General features: G+C 38.1%; 1 protein-coding gene across 1 annotated transcript in view; it reads right to left on the minus strand.

The window, feature by feature from the left end:
• Positions 1–1,840: 1,840 nt before the first annotated feature.
• The window catches only part of LOC118420803, a gene marked incomplete in the record, with an annotated part of 26,774 nt that continues 9,739 nt past the window's right edge, over positions 1,841–18,875 (minus strand). The window contains 18 exon segments of the mRNA XM_035827803.1: positions 1,841–3,558; positions 3,881–4,072; positions 4,600–4,736; positions 4,955–5,086; positions 5,548–5,713; positions 6,051–6,242; positions 6,414–6,530; positions 6,865–7,085; positions 9,062–9,116; positions 9,559–9,750; positions 10,747–10,863; positions 11,008–11,246; positions 13,015–13,069; positions 13,440–13,631; positions 14,104–14,190; positions 14,625–14,824; positions 15,487–15,624; positions 16,356–16,431. Coding sequence (XP_035683696.1) covers positions 3,472–3,558; positions 3,881–4,072; positions 4,600–4,736; positions 4,955–5,086; positions 5,548–5,713; positions 6,051–6,242; positions 6,414–6,530; positions 6,865–7,085; positions 9,062–9,116; positions 9,559–9,750; positions 10,747–10,863; positions 11,008–11,246; positions 13,015–13,069; positions 13,440–13,631; positions 14,104–14,190; positions 14,625–14,824; positions 15,487–15,624; positions 16,356–16,431 — 2,595 coding nt within the window.

The raw sequence follows: 18,875 nt of genomic DNA on the forward strand, positions 1-18,875 counted from the left end.
TGTGAAAGTATGACAAATTTGCCTCATGAGAGTCTACTATTAAAGTAGTCCATTTCCTAACTTATGTTGGAAAATATAAGTGCAAGTTAGCAGAAGATTCAGCCATGCTTTGACCCAATGCTTTAAAAGGTTTCCTTTAGGCAGTGATGCCACTTTGTTTTGTTGTAGCAAATTAACATTGTTTTGATTAGGCTGACCTGGAGGTGTCCTTGTATCTTTATGAAAAACAATAAGCCATCATGTTTATACTATTTTTTTTCTATTTTAAAGTTAAACTAACATGTATCTTTATAGTGAAGATATTTTTAGTTATGATTAACAAGTAACACAATTAACTGTACTTAAGCAATAAGCATCTATTTTCTTTGTTAACTTTTGTTCAGTTATGATTCTAATCTAGTGTAGCACTTTTCATATGAGTTGTTGATAAAGTCAATTAGAGTTTATGTAACCCCTTGTTTCTACGATACTGACAGCTAAGCATTTAATTTGTGTTACATTTGTTATAAGCTTCACAATGAGCCACAAAAAAAGGCACGGCAAGAATGGATCACAGACATGTATGAAATAGTATGTATTTTTATACCATATCAGAAGGTGCAGAATTCAGGTTGTCTTCCCCCCACAGAAAGTAAGAGAGATATTTTGGGCATTATAGGTTGTTAAGAGTTACCATTTAAGGGCAGAAATAAAGAATTCATTCAATGTGTATGCAAAACTCAGGCAATTTAACAATTTTACATTCATTGTTAGAGCGTGATCATGAACACTCAAAACAAGATTCATGGCATGTCGCTAAGGAAAAGACATGTTAACAGAAATGTGACATATATTTTTGTTTTATACATTCATTTATTGATAGTAAAAGATATGATTGGAAATTCTGTTTATGTTAAGTTTTACAATAGGAACATACTGGAGGTGCAAACACTCTGTCAAAAGGCTGTTGCTATTATAGAGGCATAATGTCATGGTCATTTTGCAAAGATCTAAAGCTATTGTTGGGCCACATTTATCTGTAATGTGCAGGTTTTGTGAAAGCAAACGGCTATTGCAGAAAGGATAGTGGTCAAGTTGTTTTGCTTTGCTCCGCCTTAAGTGAAACTAACTTTTTGTTTTTCACTCAGAAATGATACTAGTCATTCGAAAGTCCAGGATTGTCATAGCAACCTGCATGGAACATTTCTTTCTGACCCAAGCTTACTGAGGCATGTGTACTTGTCAGTGGAAAGTCATAATATTAAGATCAGTCTAACTTTTATAAGACTGTCAAGAGTCTTTTCCCAGATGCCTTATATTGTAGTTTGTAGCACAGAAAGTTTTGTAATAAAGTATTGTTTACCATAATTCCTGGGTACTGCCTCTTTTTCATCTTGTAAGGAAGCCATTTCTTTTACTACAAGAACTGAAGGCTTAGAATTTTGCATTCATGGCACAGCATTTTTTTTCATTGATTATACAAATTAGGCCTCAAAGATAATGAGAAAACCCATGTGTACGTGAAGATAATATTTTTTATTAAGAGCTACAATACAGTACAATGATACTTTTAACAGCCAGGTCTCGCTGTTGTCCATGTCCCCGGAAGTTGCCAAAAACAAGGTAACTTTACTAAGACTATGGTCAGGATAATACCGACCTCCATTCTATGTTATTGCTACAGGCGTCACTGGGTGATATTGCAGATGGTCTAACAGTGACACCTATTGTGTGCTGATAGAACTGCAGCAAATTCATGTTGCCACTGCATCAGTTTCTGTTTCCAGTCACCTATCCTACCAAGCTTTTCCGATCTAGGTGAACTAAAGAAACAGACAAGAATGAGAAGGAACTCATGATCTCAAAATACCCCAGCTTTAAATTTAATGCGAAGTCACTTCAAAACACTACAATCCATTGCATGGCATATTATTACTACTACCCCTATCTAAAAAAAAATCCACATCCAGAATTCCATGAATTATTTCTAATATCTCTGGTATAATAGTTTTGATTCTAACAGAAGACAAAAACTCTGAATTCACACACCTTATATATATACAGCCATATATGTACAGTGTACTAAAACTTTGCATAGTATAAATCTTGACATATGTAGGATGAAAGATCAACAAGATGAATTCAATGTTGGTGCAAGAAATATTTCTTTAAATGTATGTTGCACTATTTGTTAAGTTATGACACAATCAATTGACTACAATAACTGAATGGAAGGCCCTCTGCATGATCATGTGACAAACTGCTCATAAACAACAAGGTGTTCCTTGGGTGCAAGTACTGTAAAAAAGGGAAATGTCCGAATGATTTTATGCCCATATTTTTCACAGTGACCTCTTCATTGTGCACATTAGGTCACTGTGGAAATGTTTGTTCTGTCTTTAGTCCATCTACCCACTTTTCTGCAACTGCAAATTTAAAAACATTGTTTTTTTCCCTACTGTGAAGTTATATCCCAGTGAATATTTCCCTATTTACAGTATCATCCATGGCATTTGATGCCCCATTGACTATTTGAACACATATGCAAAACTGCAACCACAATGTGATAATGAGTTTTGATTGTAGAGGTACCATAGAGTCACAAATGAGTTACTGTTATGTCTTGCTGAATTCTCTGCTACTATAAGCGTGACGTAATCAGCCTAACTGCATGGTATCTCTGTACAAAACTAATCTTCAATAGTTATTTTTCCTGATATAAAAAAAAAAAACTCAAAATGATTGCACAAAACCATTTGCCATTTCATAATCTCACATGGCACAGAATTTCATTGATTCTTTAGAAAAAATAATCATATACTGTATCAATAACCAGTTTCATACATTTTGGTAAATTAGTTCATGTTACAGAATTTTGACTCAGTCTAATTTGGAAGCTTATCAGTTGACATCTTTAAAAAAATTAACTTTTTTAAGAACTCTAATTTACCTCCAAATCCAAACATGATCAAAACTAGGCCTTAACATTCATAACATTTTACATTTCAGTCAGTACTGTATGACAGAGCAATTTTTATTGGTCCTACATGTGTATAAGAAATAAAAGCCTCACCACTCTGATGCTATTCCCTAAAATACAAGCAAAGTAACAAGCTCTTTTTCTGCATTGCTGAATTCTTGATTAATCTGGAAGACACACTTGCGGTTACAGTATTTCTAATTGCATGCGGAATATGAGTTCTAAAACAAACTCATGTATAAGAATACCATGTAAAAGTTTATGAGGACTTTTTTTATGAGCTGAGGGATGAAGACGGTTTTCAGTACAGGGAAATAAATGAAAGAGGTAGGGACAGTTTTCTTGACTTGCTTCTTTTCAAATGTTAATTTCAAATATCTTGTTACTGTGTATATTTGTTCAGTCAAATGTAATCAGGGTTGTTACAGATATAGAACAGACATTAAGTACAGCTAAGGATGCCTGAGACATCATTTGAATGGTGCTGTGTGGTGTACTCATGTGTCAAAGCTTTAAGAGTCTTGTGTTCTCCCAGTCTTACTGTTGTACACTTCTCGAACATTCTGTAGAACAACTTCCATGGTTGCCTCCCACGATACCTGAGTGAAAACATAGATTTCAAAATCAGTAGTCTTTGGGGCTTGAAAAGTCTTCTTACAAAAGCAGTCACTTTGATTTGAAAGAACATTGTATGAAACAGTACAAGCACTATCTTTGTAACCTGACACATTGTCCAGTTTTACTTAACCTTGCAACACAAGGACAGGCCATTAAACTTTCAAAGGAATCATAAACCAAAATGAATGCTAGTAAATAACTGAAACTTTTGCTAACAAAATATGCATCAAAACTTGTTTGCTGTTGAGTGAGTTCATAAGTGTGGAAGACATCATGATATATATTTGAATGCACAAGACTTACCTCTGAAGCCTGGCCGTGTTCCTTCAGGTAACCCAGCACCTTGGCTGACTCCTCTCCGTAAGTCTTCAGGCGAACCTTCAGCACGTCCTCGGTATCATCAGGGCGGCGCATCTCCTCAGGTTTCCCTGACAGGTTCTGCTGTAGGACCTCCTCTGGGGCGGTCAGGAAAACTACAGCATCCACGGGACCAACCTGGGGTGGAGGAGTGTTGAAGTTAGAACATTGTTGTAGAACATTATTGTAGAATATTATTGTTGTTGTAGAACATTATTGTAGAACATTATTCTTGTAACATCAATAATGTTGTAGAACATTATTGTTGTTGTAGAATATTCTTGTAGAATATTGCTGTAGAACATTGTTGTAGAACATTATTGTAGAACATTATTGTTGTTGTAGAACATTGCTGTAGAACATTGTTGTAGAACATTCTTGTTGTGGTAGAACAATGTTGTAGAACATTGTTGTAGACATTATTGTATAACATTATTGTGGAACAAATGAGAACTCTCTAATATCAATACCAGCATTTTTTCAAATACTGAAGGTGTTAATGTTATATTAAACAAACTATTTTTAGGTTTTAGATAGGTACAGGAAGACAGAGAGGTTTTCTTTTACAATGCACTATACACAGCAAGAAACATGTACTTTGTATTTGTGGGTGCAAAGTACTAGTATTACTGTCTGAAAACAAAATAACCCTTGGAAGAACCCACCTCTCGAATGAAGCCATCGTACTGTTCCTCTGTCCTGGGTAACCCACCCACCACACATCCTGCAGAACAGTCCTCCCTGGACTGGATGTGCTTTTTCACCAGGTTTATCACTGTCTTCCATGTCACAGAGATACCAGCTGGAATCGAAGGTACAAAATGATGTGTTTGTCACCAATATTACAAATTACAAGGGATAACATTAATACCAAGATGATTACTCATATACTTAATATATTGAATTTGATTTTTATTAGTCTGGTTACCAAAGTTTCTTAAAAATAAGAAAGAACTGTCATACACAAATTTGATTTGAGTTTCTCCATTCAAAATACTAAAAATCATGATGATATGCCACCATTGATAGCCTCTGCCACCTCCGGCTCAGATTCCATCTCTGCTCTAAGAACTTCCCCCACAGAAATGCAGCCTCTCCCAGTCTCAAAGGCGAGGGTCTCTGCAATGGCCTTCTTCCCTGTTCCTGGTCCACCTGTTTGCATAGAGGAAACACAGATTTGCAGATGTTACAAACAGTGCTCTCTTCCTCTCTCTCTATGTCTCTCTTTCTCTCTGTGTTGAGGTAAAGTAAATGTCATTCTCAGGTAATTGATGGATCAAAATCTTCTTTACTGACTTTTCATGTAACAGTGGGGTTCAAGCGCCGCCAAACTGACCATGCCAAATGGTCCAAGCTTTTGGCGTAGTGGTTAGCAGCGTTGGGTTTGTGAGCTGGCGGCCCGGGTTCTGCATGGTTCAAATCCCGGGAGCCAGAAGACTGTTTCTACTCACCTATTGTGTTTCAATCAGACTATTTCACTTACATCACACTTTGACATCAACATACTGTCACAGTGGTCAGTATAAAGTTTTCTGCTTTGTAACATGATTGCATTTTCATAACCCTTACTTTAAAATATATGCACCAAAAGGTATATTCAGAATAATACCCACCATTGATGAATGTGAAGACTGGTGTTTTCTTGTCCTCCACTGCCCCTTCTTGGGCAGCACCTGCGTCAGCGGCCCCCTGTAGTGAGCTGACAGGTTCTATCCCCTCCCCCTGTAGAACTGTGCACACCTCGGCAAACACCTCATCCTCACTACTACCTGCTGCAATCTGGGGCAGAGGGAAAAAGGCACATTTTTAAAATTTCATTTCCCACATAGTGATTACACCTCAACAAAGGAATGAAATTCTCTACAACCAAACTATACAGTTTTTGACAAATTTTGGAAAGGCACTTAAGGAAGTTAATTCATGTTCACTGCAGTAAACATGAAGCAACTAGAAGTATCTAAAAGAGAATACATTACCCACATATCGTTAAGAAAGAGAATCATCTACCAGTTTCCTATGGAGGGTGTACAAATGGCAATTTTTGTGCCAGCTTCCTATGATTCAATGGTTTGATAGCAGTATGTTTTGTTCAAAATGTAAGGACAGTACGACCCACCTTCCGTGCCTTGCCCCTCCCTTCCAGTGCCTGTAGAACCGGCTCCTCCATGCTGTGGAACTTCTCCACCCGTCGTTTGATGGCCTCTTCCTCGTCTTCTGGGCTACCGCTGCCCTGCCCTCTCTTGATTGACCTCTGAACCATGACATCGTCAGAACACTCAAAGCACAGCGCACAGTTTAATTCTGCAACCTGAAAAAGAGAACAAAAAATTTGTTTCTAAATTGCTTTCCAACCAAACGATAAGACACAATCCTGATACACCCACTTTATATATACAGAAAGAGAGAGAAAGACAGAGAGACACACAAATATAACAGTAAATCATTAACTGTTCACTGGGTATCTTACGAAATTCTGTACCTTGTTTTCAAAGTCTGCCACCTCCTCTGCACTGCCGAGGTAACCGTCGATGATGAAACCCTGCGTCTTGTCATCAAGCTTTGCCATAGCTTCACTCAGCAGCTCGTGAACTGCAGTCTGTATGAAACAAGCAGCAAACATTTTTTTTCATATAGTTTGCAGGTAACCGTTATATGTAGTCTCATTGCAGTGTTCCAATGTGACCAGGTGTTCAAAATTGTTTGACAGTAATTATCAGAGTCCCTAAAGGTTAAGAATAAGATTACCTTTAAACAACAGTTGCATTTCTTAAAGTTCACCCCACAATAGGCCAATCGGATAAAAATGTGTCCTTTCTATGCCATTTATTCTGGTAACACTACAACAATAATTCTACGAACCAATGAAAAGATCATCAGAGTGACCATGAACCGCTTTGAATAATCTAATTTGGGAAGTCAAGTGAACTTACAGCATACATGGCTTGTAGTTCTCCTTTCTTGATGGCCTCGGCCAGATGGTTGCCTCTCTCTGATCCTGACTGGACCTCAGCTTGGATCAGATCGTGCATTGCCAGGTGTGTCAGCCCGTACTTAACTGCAACCCGCTGACACTGGGTTCCCTTCCCACTACCCGGGCCCCCACACACCAGTATGACCTTTGAACCCTTGAACTTGGGTCCATCTTCACCACCTAGATGGCAAAAACGTAGAGAGTACAGAAAATATTTCAGGAACAGAGGTACACTTTACAATTAGCATGTTATGTTCTGCATAGAATCTTATGCAACTTCCGCATAGAAATGATTCTTAAGGGTTATGGATAAAAGAAACTTGAGAAAGGAGAACAATCATCAAATGTGGAGTAAAATAAGATATGATGGCACCACATAAAGACAAAGACAAGAACTACATACAAGAGAACTTATTTCAGCACCGAGGACAGACATCAAAGTAATAACATTGTTTCACCATTTCAGCACCTAGGACAGATGCAATACGAGAGATTACACTGTTTTATTGCTTCAGAACCAAGAACAGACATCAGAGAAAGCAACACCACTGTTTTACAAATCTTGTGTTATAGATTTAGATATCTAACCAGAAACCTTGATGCCATCTCCATATGACCATGGCCTATAATCACTAAAGTCACATGTTACAAAGATGCATCCTCAGACAGCTCTGTATTTTGAGACATTCTCTACCAACCAAGAAAAGAATAACAGCTGCTGCTGTATAAAGGTACCTTACATTTATATAAAAGCAAGATGATTCTCTTCCTGGTGGCTTTAGGTAACCTCTTCCAAGCGCACCCATTGTCAGCTAACCCCATTTTAGTAGTATCTTAAAAAACTTTTGTATTCTATTAAAGCAGGACTAGAGACTCAATAAAAACACACTGCATAAGTGGCAAAGGTAATCTATAACATATAGTTATTTGGAAAAATCATGGGTTGCTCCTTTGCTTAATTGGTGTCACTTAAGAAATTGCCATAAACATGATTGCATTATTAGTAGATGCTAGTTGTTTCGAGTCAAACAACATGGTTGTTAGAAAGTGGATAAATCTACTGCCAGTAAAATGCCTCTGATTCTACATGTTTGAGTTTCAGGAGATATATGTTTATAAACCATAGCTTTTTCAAACTCAAATGCTTTGAGATACATTTAGATGACTTTACCTTGTAGCATTAAAGCTCAAAATAAGTCTACCAAGAAACAATTCACAGCAAAACACACAGAGAAGATTAAGTAAAGAGTAAGGAATGGAACACAAACACACATTTCTAGTGAGACAGTCATTTATTGTCATGAAAGGTGCATAGTTAGATAATTCAAATGAAGAAGGAAGCTCATTGATGAAATGGGAAAAACACACATTTTCTAGCAAACTTATACTTACAAGTTTAATGTTATGGAGTGTGCATATGCATATTCAGATATTTCAATTGAAAATAATGTGTAAAAGAAATGGAAAATGCAATAATGATAATTTTATAACAAAAATAAAATGTACAGTCAAGACTACAGCTGAGATAACACAATACTACAGAATTCAATTATATTAGAATTAGGCTTAACAGTTTTTTAAAATGAATTACAGGTATCTAGGTATCCTGTTAATAATTCACAAGCTCAATTTTTGGGAATATTTCATAATAAACAATCATTTCCTCAGTGTCATGATTTGTGACTGCAGCTGGTCATATACAGGACTGGTATGTGGGTCACAGCTTACTTCTAAGGTCCTCTCCTGTATGGTACATTATTTTGAAATACATAGTCAAACTATCATTCATAATCAACAGGTCCCCTTCTAGTTCTTCTAACAGGATAGTATTTTACATTTGTAGTCCAGATCATTCTTTTCTGTTTATTACACAGTTAACTACTGGCCTTTGCTCAATTTTTTGCCTTGTACTGACAAAATATTGTTCAAACTATCTGGACACAAACTTTGTCTATGCCACTACTTATTATGGGTACCACATAGTGATGATATACTGATACCATGTAGATGATGGAAGCACTTTTACCAGTCTGAAGAATAATGAGTGTTATGGAAAGTATCCAGCTTGATGAGATAGTGAGGATGTTAGCTACAAGATGCTACAGTGAGAGAACAAGAGACTCATGAAGTAGTTCAACAGCTGGACTATCTCTCACCTAGAACTTTGCAGACATCAGTAAAGACTTCATCTGGTGGTCTCTCTGCACTTATCTGGAAACAAGGAGTTGAATTAGATCAATCAGACAAATTGTCAAACACACAATATAACAAGACTTAAGCCAATACGAGTGATCGCGATGATGTCACAGTGACACAGTGGTAGGCAAAAGGTTTTTGGCAAAAGATTGATTTACATATTAACCAGTAATTTGGTCTGCTAATTTAGATCTCAAATTTTGATCCAATCTACTGACGTTCTGGTAGGCACCAGCCATCGAATACCCCGGATATAAACAATAACAGCATTAACTTGTATAGCAATAACCATGGAGAATCCTAAACCTCAAAATTAAGTTAAGACATTTACATATAAATTTCCAACAAAAGTCTTTCATTCATTTTAATTTCTAGTACATTTGTCGTACAATGTAGCTTCACATTGTTGCATATAACACAAGAAATATCAGACATTATATCTTATAGCACAGCCCACCTTTGAAAGCTTCTTCTTGTCCTCATAGTATTGTACAACTGGTTCCGTCGCATTATGGAAGGTTGTGAGTCGCTTCTTTATGGTCTCTTCATGGTCATCAACCCTCCCGCTGGTCTTGGCGCGGCCGAGAAGACGTTCCGTCATCGTTTCATCCGAGCATTCAAAGTACAGGACACAGTCACAAGCTGCAATCTAGAGATGGAAAACAAAAGGCCAGGGTAAGACCAAAAAGAAACGCATTACTGTGGCATTTAAACAATGAGGACTAAATCTAAACAGTTGAAAGAAATCATTCAGCACCATGGACAAGGACAACACTCTACATTACTGGTAACTTGATTTGTTTTATTATAAAACAAGCCCAAAGAGAAATACACTATGATGGCACTTTAGGAAGTAGGAACAGAGAAAACTCTTGAAAGAAGGAAACCATTTCAGCACCAATGACAGATATGACATTCAACATTAACCATTCTGACTTATGCATAACCAAAGAGAAATACACAATGGTGACACCTAAGCAGTTAAGGACTTAAACTAAACTCTTAAAATAAACCATTACTGTTGAGTGTTATCCCTGTCCTTGGTGCTGAAATGGTTCTCTACACTGTTTCAAACATGCCTAGTTTCTGAAATCTGATTAGTGAAGCCTGTAGCAGGTGAAAGGTCACCATTACAGACATGCGCAGAACTAGCATTTTGATGCCATAGAAGATGGCTTGCAAAAGTAAGTGTAAGAAGCCTTTTTGTTGGGAAATGTTGGCATTTTGGAGCCGGAAATTATGGTCAGGTATTCTGGCTATTTTATTTTGTGAGAAAAATAAGCTTTCTACCATGTTTGGAGTGTTTTAGACAGTCTAGAGTATGTATAGTTTGGGTGTTATCAGGGAGGTCAAAGGTCACCAGAGTTTCTTATTCTGTTTGTGGGGGCGCATTGCGCCGAACCGAATGTTTTCAAAATCGCCATATGCACTCTTTAGAAGTCAGATTTGCTTGCCAATGTGAGATTTTCACCAACTAAACCTTAGGTAGGTGACTTTTGACAGCCTTTTCCCTACATCTTATGCATGCAACAGGTGCCTGCCAGCGATTGGAGGTCTGTACCCTACAATGGTATCCAAACCTCTTATACAGAAAAAAGGCAGAAGAACCAACATGTATGTATCTGAGAAGCAAAAGTAAAGTCACCTTCTCCTCAAACTCCACCCCCTGCTGCACCTCCCTGGGGTAGCCGTCAATCAGGAAGCCCTGCGACTCCCCTGCCCTCTTCAACATGGCTTCCCTTAGCAGGTCCAGCACTACAGACTGAAGAAGGTAAATCAGGAATTCAGTTACACTTGTCAGATTTTCCCACAACCAGAGAGACAAACATATATACCTGTTACAGCTGTACTGGAAGTGTGAGAGCTGATGATATATTTACTGTAAAATAATTGGAAATATCCTCACCATGGGCACTAGCTCTCCTTTCTCCATGATCTCTGTCAGTTTCTTGCCCCTCTCTGACCCAGACTTGACCTCGTCCCTCAGGAGGTCACCCGAGGACAGGTGGGTGTAGCCGTACTTGGCCACGATCCGCTCACACTGCGTACCTTTCCCACAGCCGGGGCCACCAACGACGAAGATTACCTTCTTGCCTTGTAGAGTGTCTTCTTTGCCCCCATCTGCTTTGCTTCCTTCTTTTCCATCTAAGAATGTTTCATGCAAATACATCATGGCTATATTCTACAATCTACAGAAAAATTCTTAACCCCAAAAATCTGCATCATCTTCAAGATTGCTTTGTTCGCCATTCACCTCACTAGTGACCAACTCACATTTCTCTTAAATATGAATGTTCAGTCAAATTAAGTATAAAGAGACTGATCCCTGACACTTATCGTAAAAGTTTGTTAAAATATTTGCTATATTTGTAATATGTTAAAGATCTCTTATGTCTTAAATGTGTAATACACAATATATTTTTTTGTCCTTATCTCGTGGTCCCCTCCGCTACTTTTCTTCCTAGTGTGTTGATAAGTCTGAACCTTCACCAAGACAGAAATGCACAATGACAAAGAGACAGCATAGAGAAAGATTGCACACACTTTATTGGCATAGAGATTTAGTACCTGTACAAAAGGGACAGTTCAGGTGCAAACGACAGCAGAGGGATTGCACAATGTGTCATGTTAGGCTCCATAGCTCTGACATACCAAGTTGAACAAAGTATAAGACATTTAAACCTTCCCACAATAAGTGTGATCTACTGGTATATCAAACCTATAGAATACAATGTTAATATTTCACCTGAATGTTCCAATTTATAGAATACCAGTCAAAACCTGATAACCAGGATGTGTACGGACCAAATCCAACTTATCAAAATAACATCAGATTTACAACAGGATCTAATAACAATACAAGGTGCTTTTAGCTAAACTGTAGGGGCCATCACTCTAAAAACTCTGAAACATAAGGTTATATATCTGTGTTTCCTTTCTTTTTAAGATTTCAGTGGAAAGACTATAACATGTTGGCAGTCATACGATATCTATCATCTCCTCAGTCTTTTCTACCTGACTGATAATAAGGACAACTAAAATTCCATGCAGATTTCTGTCAGAACACATGACAACTCACTGATCATTATCATAAAATCACTGTCCACTGATCATTATTATTACAAAATCACTGCCCATTAATTTTGCTGTTCTTCATGATTTCAAATTGTAAAAAGTAACCATCATTAAAAACAGAAGTATTTTGTCCACTGCATCCTTTCTAGTCAAACCACTGGCCTGCTCTTGTTAGCAACTATAGTCTATTCTATGCTTTTGTTGTTTGTATGCTACAAATGTAGTATAAAGGTAGACATTACGTTGCTGGGTTCTGCATTTTCACAAATGCCTAATACTGTACTACAGATTCAATGCTAAGACTTTTATGGACTGCAGCTTATAATGTGACCAAACTTTATTTCTCTCTACAAGTTAAGGAAGCAGTATTTTTCGAATCAGCTATATATTATCTTTATGTAACACTGTAGAGTTTGACTAGAATTGTTAATGTCCCCGACATCTTGTCAGCTGGGTGACAGCAACTGCGATAGGTAGGTACTGTTCAACCTGAGAAGAAACACAGACAGGGAGAGTAGAAAAAGGAGTCAGGACCAACAGACAGTCACATGTACAAGTAAGAACAGATCATGGTTGGAAATATGGATAGAAACTATTTCAAGGCCCCTGTTGTGTTAGTGTGAAAAAGTGACTAGTGGGAAGATAGGCTGGAGAATAAAAGGCATATCACACTACAATGTGTTGTCTACACTAGTGGCTAGCTATATGTAATGAGTAAAGTGTATGTTCTAAATTTCTTCCTACATAATCTATCATATTATATATGAGGTGAATTGGATATAACTGATATCAACTGCTGAACAGACACTACCAGAGTATGAAGAACGTTTTTACGTACCTAGAGCAGCACAGACATCAGCAAAGATGGCCTCCACCTCACGTTCTGCATTGATCTGAAAGTAAATATTGAGAACCACACTGAAATCATGCCATCTTTGATGTTCCATAACCATCAATTCAATAACTATAGCTTCTCTGATAACACTTCTAGATCAATGCTATAATGTTTAAGGCAAAGTGCTAAAAGTTTGACATACCTTTCTATTACCATTTACTAAATAATAGATAGAGAATACTTTGGGTTGGTCTTCTGTTGTTATTTGTAATATGTTACTGTCCCTCCTCCCAACAAATAGTTGCCTATCTCCTACATTACATCTATCTTGGAGAAAGCAAGTCCAGGAGTGTAAAAGCTAAATAAATACAGACTCAATTCCATAGTATAGATGGAACCTGCTTAACTACAACATCCAGTACACTGACCTTTCTCAGTTTCCCCTTTTCTTCATAGTGGCTGACCACAGGTTCTGTGGCTGAGTAGAAGGTGTCCAGTCGCTTCTTGATGGTTTCCTCATTATCGTCCACCCTGCCGCTGGTCTTGGCACGCCCGAGGAGACGTTCCGTCATAGTCTCAGCCGAACACTCAAAGTACAGGACACAGTCACATTCCTTGATCTATAGGATGAAAAAATTGAAAATTACTATTAATGTTATAAGCATTGTGGGAAACAATAATGATAAGAGTAAGAGCCTCAGGCACAGATCCTGGCAAGGGAAAGACGAGCCTATTGACAGCAGCTTTTGTGTCTACCTTGTCTCCCCAATGACCTGGTTGTCAAGGGACTAAGTGGATAATGCTAGTTCACCTTTATTCGTGTGCTAACCTTTATCCATTGTTTTTTAAAACAAGATGTCAAGTCTACGGACGTTGGAAACAAATTGCAATGTTTTCAAAATATTGAAGTTTGAAACCATTGTCCGTCGACTTCATACTCCTTAATACCCCATTTTTAAAACAATGGATATATCTTACCCCACAAATGAAGGTGAATTAGCATTAGGTAGGTAAGAACCTCAAGATAAATTTCAGAACAGATGATGTTTCCTACACTGACAAATAGGGGTGGCAACATTTAAAACATTACACCTTTTTTAATTAGGGTCTGCATTTGTGACCATTGGAAGTGTCAGCCTTGGCAATCATGGCATCCCTCAACAACTCCAGCACTGTTTCCTAGAAAAAGGGAACAAAATAAAACATGGCACGTAAGGGTGATGAATAGTAGTGGTAGTAGTAGAGACATACGGTGTATTACCATTGGAGTATACCGTCCCTTAAGGGGTTGCATAGCCTTTCTTCTAGCTGAATACTGTAAAATGCATTAAGTTCGCAGGGATTTAATTTCACAGTAGCAGGAAAAAAGACTTTTCGCTGTAGCACCATGCACTGTAGTCTCTTATTGCCATGAAAAAAATGTTTGCCAGGCCTCCAACCAGGTGATTAAAAGTGAATCACCAACTCCAGACAGAAGGATTTGCACAATCGCACACCAGGACATGCCCCTACTCTTGTGATGATACAAACAGTTATCTATTGCTCAACTGCTGCATGACATGATTTTGAAGAACTAAACTAAAAGAGCACCTTTGGGGAACACAGAAACTCACCATAGGTACCAGCTTCCCCTGCTCCATAATCTCCGTCAGTTTCTTGCCCCGCTCCGACCCAGACTTGACCTCATCCCTCAGGAGGTCACCCGAGGACAGGTGGGTGTAGCCGTACTTGGCCACGATCCGCTCACACTGCGTACCTTTCCCACAGCCGGGGCCGCCAACCACAAAGATTACCTTCTTGCCCTTCAGTTTATCTGAAAAAAAAGAGATTACCAAATCAATCAATCAATCAGTCAGGACTTTGATTAGTGAATTTTGTGATGTAAAAGTGAGACATAAGTTGTTAAATTTAGACAGCCAGGAAATTAAGTCCTTCCAATGCATCAAGATCTTTTTTGTTTTATTTGTTGTGTTCCTTCACATTTCTGAACTGATTATTCAAAACAGTTGTGAAGAAGCTATGGCCAATGTACTATCAAGTGTAACCATCACTTCTTGCTGTCTGATAATCAAAATATCGAACGCTATAACCATACCAGAGGATGTGCAGATATTTAAACAAGGCACCTTATCTGATAAGGACCTTATTGAGTAAAATATCTGGAAAAGAGATCCTATCTTAATTTCACAGAACTGATGTCTGATGAAGAAAAATGTGCTTGAATACCTTATAGATCCAGGGTTATATACTAGCTGTAAGACAAATATAGGGACACAAGGAAGAGAGGGTCACCCTTATGTAGATAAAACAGCAGGAAAGGAACTTTTGGAACTTTGTTGTTATTTATTAGTCACCACAAAAACACAGTGGTTTTATGTGCACAGTTATCAGGAATTTGTGACTTTGAAAGTGCACAGAGTGTTCAAGAAGAGTCAGGAACAGACAGGGTAGGTGGTTTTGTTCTCTGTGCTGTACCTGGGTCATAACCGTACACTAGACTGGCAGGTGGGATGGAACCAGGACCGACTTCTTCCACATTTACTTTTTCCACCAGAGGTTCTTCTATCACCTCTGGTGGTGTCAGCTGTTCGTCAAGCATTTGTGACAAGGTTGCTGTTAAATGCAAGGGATGGGGGAATGAGGAGGTGGTGGTATGGCAAAACAAACCATGCAAGCTTTAATACAAGTAGCTGCTGTTTAAAAATTACGACAAAACATTCATGATTACAGGCAGCAGAATTGTATTTAACACAAAACAAAAACATAAAAGGGCATGTGGAAGTAATGTTAATTGATGTCTGCGAGAAAGATATTTATTCTGTATTGTCAAAACATGGATGATTTGGTCAAGTAACATGTTACCTATGTCTACCATTTCACAAAGTAATCCAAACTGCTAGGGCTTTTTGGGCAAGAAGGGAAATTACTGGTATCATTAAATCCATCCAGCAAAAATTCCTGGGTCAGCTTTGATAGAGTTTTGATAAGTGACGTGAGTGATAGGAAAGTTGAGATTTGCTCTCATATGGCAGTGAGATAAATATAGATCCTCTCAAATGTCTGTAACTCCAGGAATCCAGCTGGAATGCAGGGTTTGCAGAAGGATCATCCATGTTTTGGTAGTGTAATCCTCAACCACATAACATGGCTAGGTCAACCATAAATCATGCCTCAGGACCAGCATATGTTGCTTTTGAACACATCTGTCCTGTAGCATGTATTGTTAGCTGCCACTTGGGTTGGTACAAAATCAAGGATTCAATCGGCAGCTACATGTAATTATAACACAGGGCCAATCCTTACAATCCCTACAACAGTGAAAGTTCTACCACAAGACTCCATACCTGCCATGTCTGCTGAGATAGCTGGGAGAGGCTCTTGCTGCTTTACAACAGGAGGGGTGGTGACAGGTTTGGGTTCCTGAAAAAGCAGTTAATTCCTAATCAATCTCTCATTAGATCCCAACTCCCTCAATCCACATACTCACTCAGCGACAATGGCATTATTACGCTACACTAAGGTCATTAACAAAATTCTAAGCTTAGAGGTAACGTTACATGATTTCTAAAACAACTTGTGGACATTATGATTCAATAGCCAATCTAAACCCAAAATCAAAGTTAAAACTGTGCTGTTTTGGACCAATTACTTGATGATGATACTAAATCATATCAGACAACAAGCAAATGCAATGTACATATTTACAATGTACTAACTCATGTATGATTGAAAAAGACCCCCCCCCCTCCATTATCACATTTGAACATAATCTTATATGTTACAGTACAAGTCTCCATAACAGTTTCACCCTTTGATTCACAGCAATTACCTCAGGCAAGGCCTATTAGTGAGAGTAAAGTGAGGACAGCCTGAGGGCCTGGTGAAGGGGCGTGGCAGCAGGGTCAAGTCTATTGAACCAACCTGACATGCCTTAGGCAAACAGACTGTTCGGACTTTGACCTTCTAAAGGCCCGACTTGACAACTTCGTAGTAACCCTGGAATTGGTTGATTACTTACTACAAGTAAAACTGTTGTCTTTAATCTATAATTCAGTATTATTCATATTTTAGGACCTGTAATTTTGCAGCACAATCTGGGAACAGGAGCTATATAAGCCTGGCCATATTGATCACCAATATTGACAGATTTCATCTTCATTTGAACTTGACCTAATGATCCATAATGAGTACATTTACAGTTACTGTAATTACCACAAAAGACAGATGTTGGAAATGACTTGCCGAGAATCTACCAACAAGCAGATATTAAGTGTTCTTACTCTGACTGATGACTTTGAACCTGCTGCCTAAGAGCCAAGGATAGACTGTTCAAATTTGCTGAAGCTAACATACTGGGGATTGCAGTGGAAGCCATTTTGGGTTGATCAAATTTTTATCAAAGAAACAAGCACATGCATGGTGGCATTCACTAATTGAAAGCATGGTTAAGCCAGAGAGATAATCATCACTTTAAGGAATTTCCAATATTTCCTTGCCATTCATAAGGAATATTCATGTTACAATCAGACAAATGTTTACAATCAGACAAACTATCTAATAATGATAATAATACTAATCTAGCATAATCTTAATAAAAGATCTTATTACCGAAGACTTCTGAGCTTACATAAACAGTGTAAACTCTTAACAGAACAGAATCTCCATTTAGCATGCAAGGAAACAATCCCGGGCACAGTATGAAGAATATGTGTGGCATTATATGAAAAACTCGAATTACCGAGCAAGCTAGAAATCACAAGTTCTTACCTACTTACAAGCTAGACTCTATCTGATGTAGAACTAACCAAAGAAGGAAGACTTTCCCCTCTGAAGACGCAATGTTCAGATGCCTTAAATGTTATGCTAACATCAACCCTCTCCGCCCCCATTCAGTGGTTGAGGCTGATGTAATGAATAATTGATAAGAGCTGGCCATACCAGAGAGGAAAAGTGCCTGCCACAGCCAGATGTTAGCTATAAAGCACAGAAAGACAAATTGACCAAACATACTGTGCACTCTATTTAGCGTTACAGTTTCTTAGGCCCCAATTTGGTGCTGCTATCCTATATTGAGTACCCAGTAGGGAATTTGACAGGCACTTAAAAGGTAACCTAATGACTTGGAGTAGGATGTCTTGGGTCAGGCATTTCACACTGTGAATCACAGCAATGATCTTGACATTGTGCTCTGCTCGAGACCTTTCTTTGGCTTTTATCTTTTGGACCACTTCATCTTAGGAAATATTCAGAACATTCAAGATTGAAACCTATTCCTCTGCATCTGATTGATTTGTTTTTGATAAGTGATACTGCAGGAGAATCTTTTTTTTTAGATTCAAACACATAAGTCTCACTTCACAGTAATGTCATATAAAATTTTGATTTGAAAAAGAAATATCAACAATTCTTTCCAGCAAATGTCCCCAAATGGCTCAGACAAACCATAGCCCATTGGCTTGGACAAGCGACAACAACATTGTTTTTAGATACATATCAATCTTTAGCCAGCACTGATTGTTTTTAACATTTGCCAACATACGTTCAGTTTACCAAATTGGTCATTACGACCAGTAGTTACCATTACTTAACTGTATGTCTACAACAGCTACATTTGTATGTCACACAGGGGCATTCTGTTACCATGGCGATGACTGTAAACATCAATGGCAGTGATAGAATAATGCACCACTTACACCACCTAGCATGAGCTGGGAGACTTACAGCTATGCTCTATTCCATTTAATATATATTGTCAAGTTTTACTCTGTGACAAAACATTTCAATTCAAGTAGAATATAGCACTGAATAAAAGTACCTTCATGCATCGATTAACAACTGAAGTACACAATCGTAACTTAAGGTGA

The sequence above is a fragment of the Branchiostoma floridae genome, chromosome 8 (assembly GCF_000003815.2).
Source record: "Branchiostoma floridae strain S238N-H82 chromosome 8, Bfl_VNyyK, whole genome shotgun sequence".
Classification (NCBI taxonomy): domain Eukaryota; kingdom Metazoa; phylum Chordata; class Leptocardii; order Amphioxiformes; family Branchiostomatidae; genus Branchiostoma; species Branchiostoma floridae.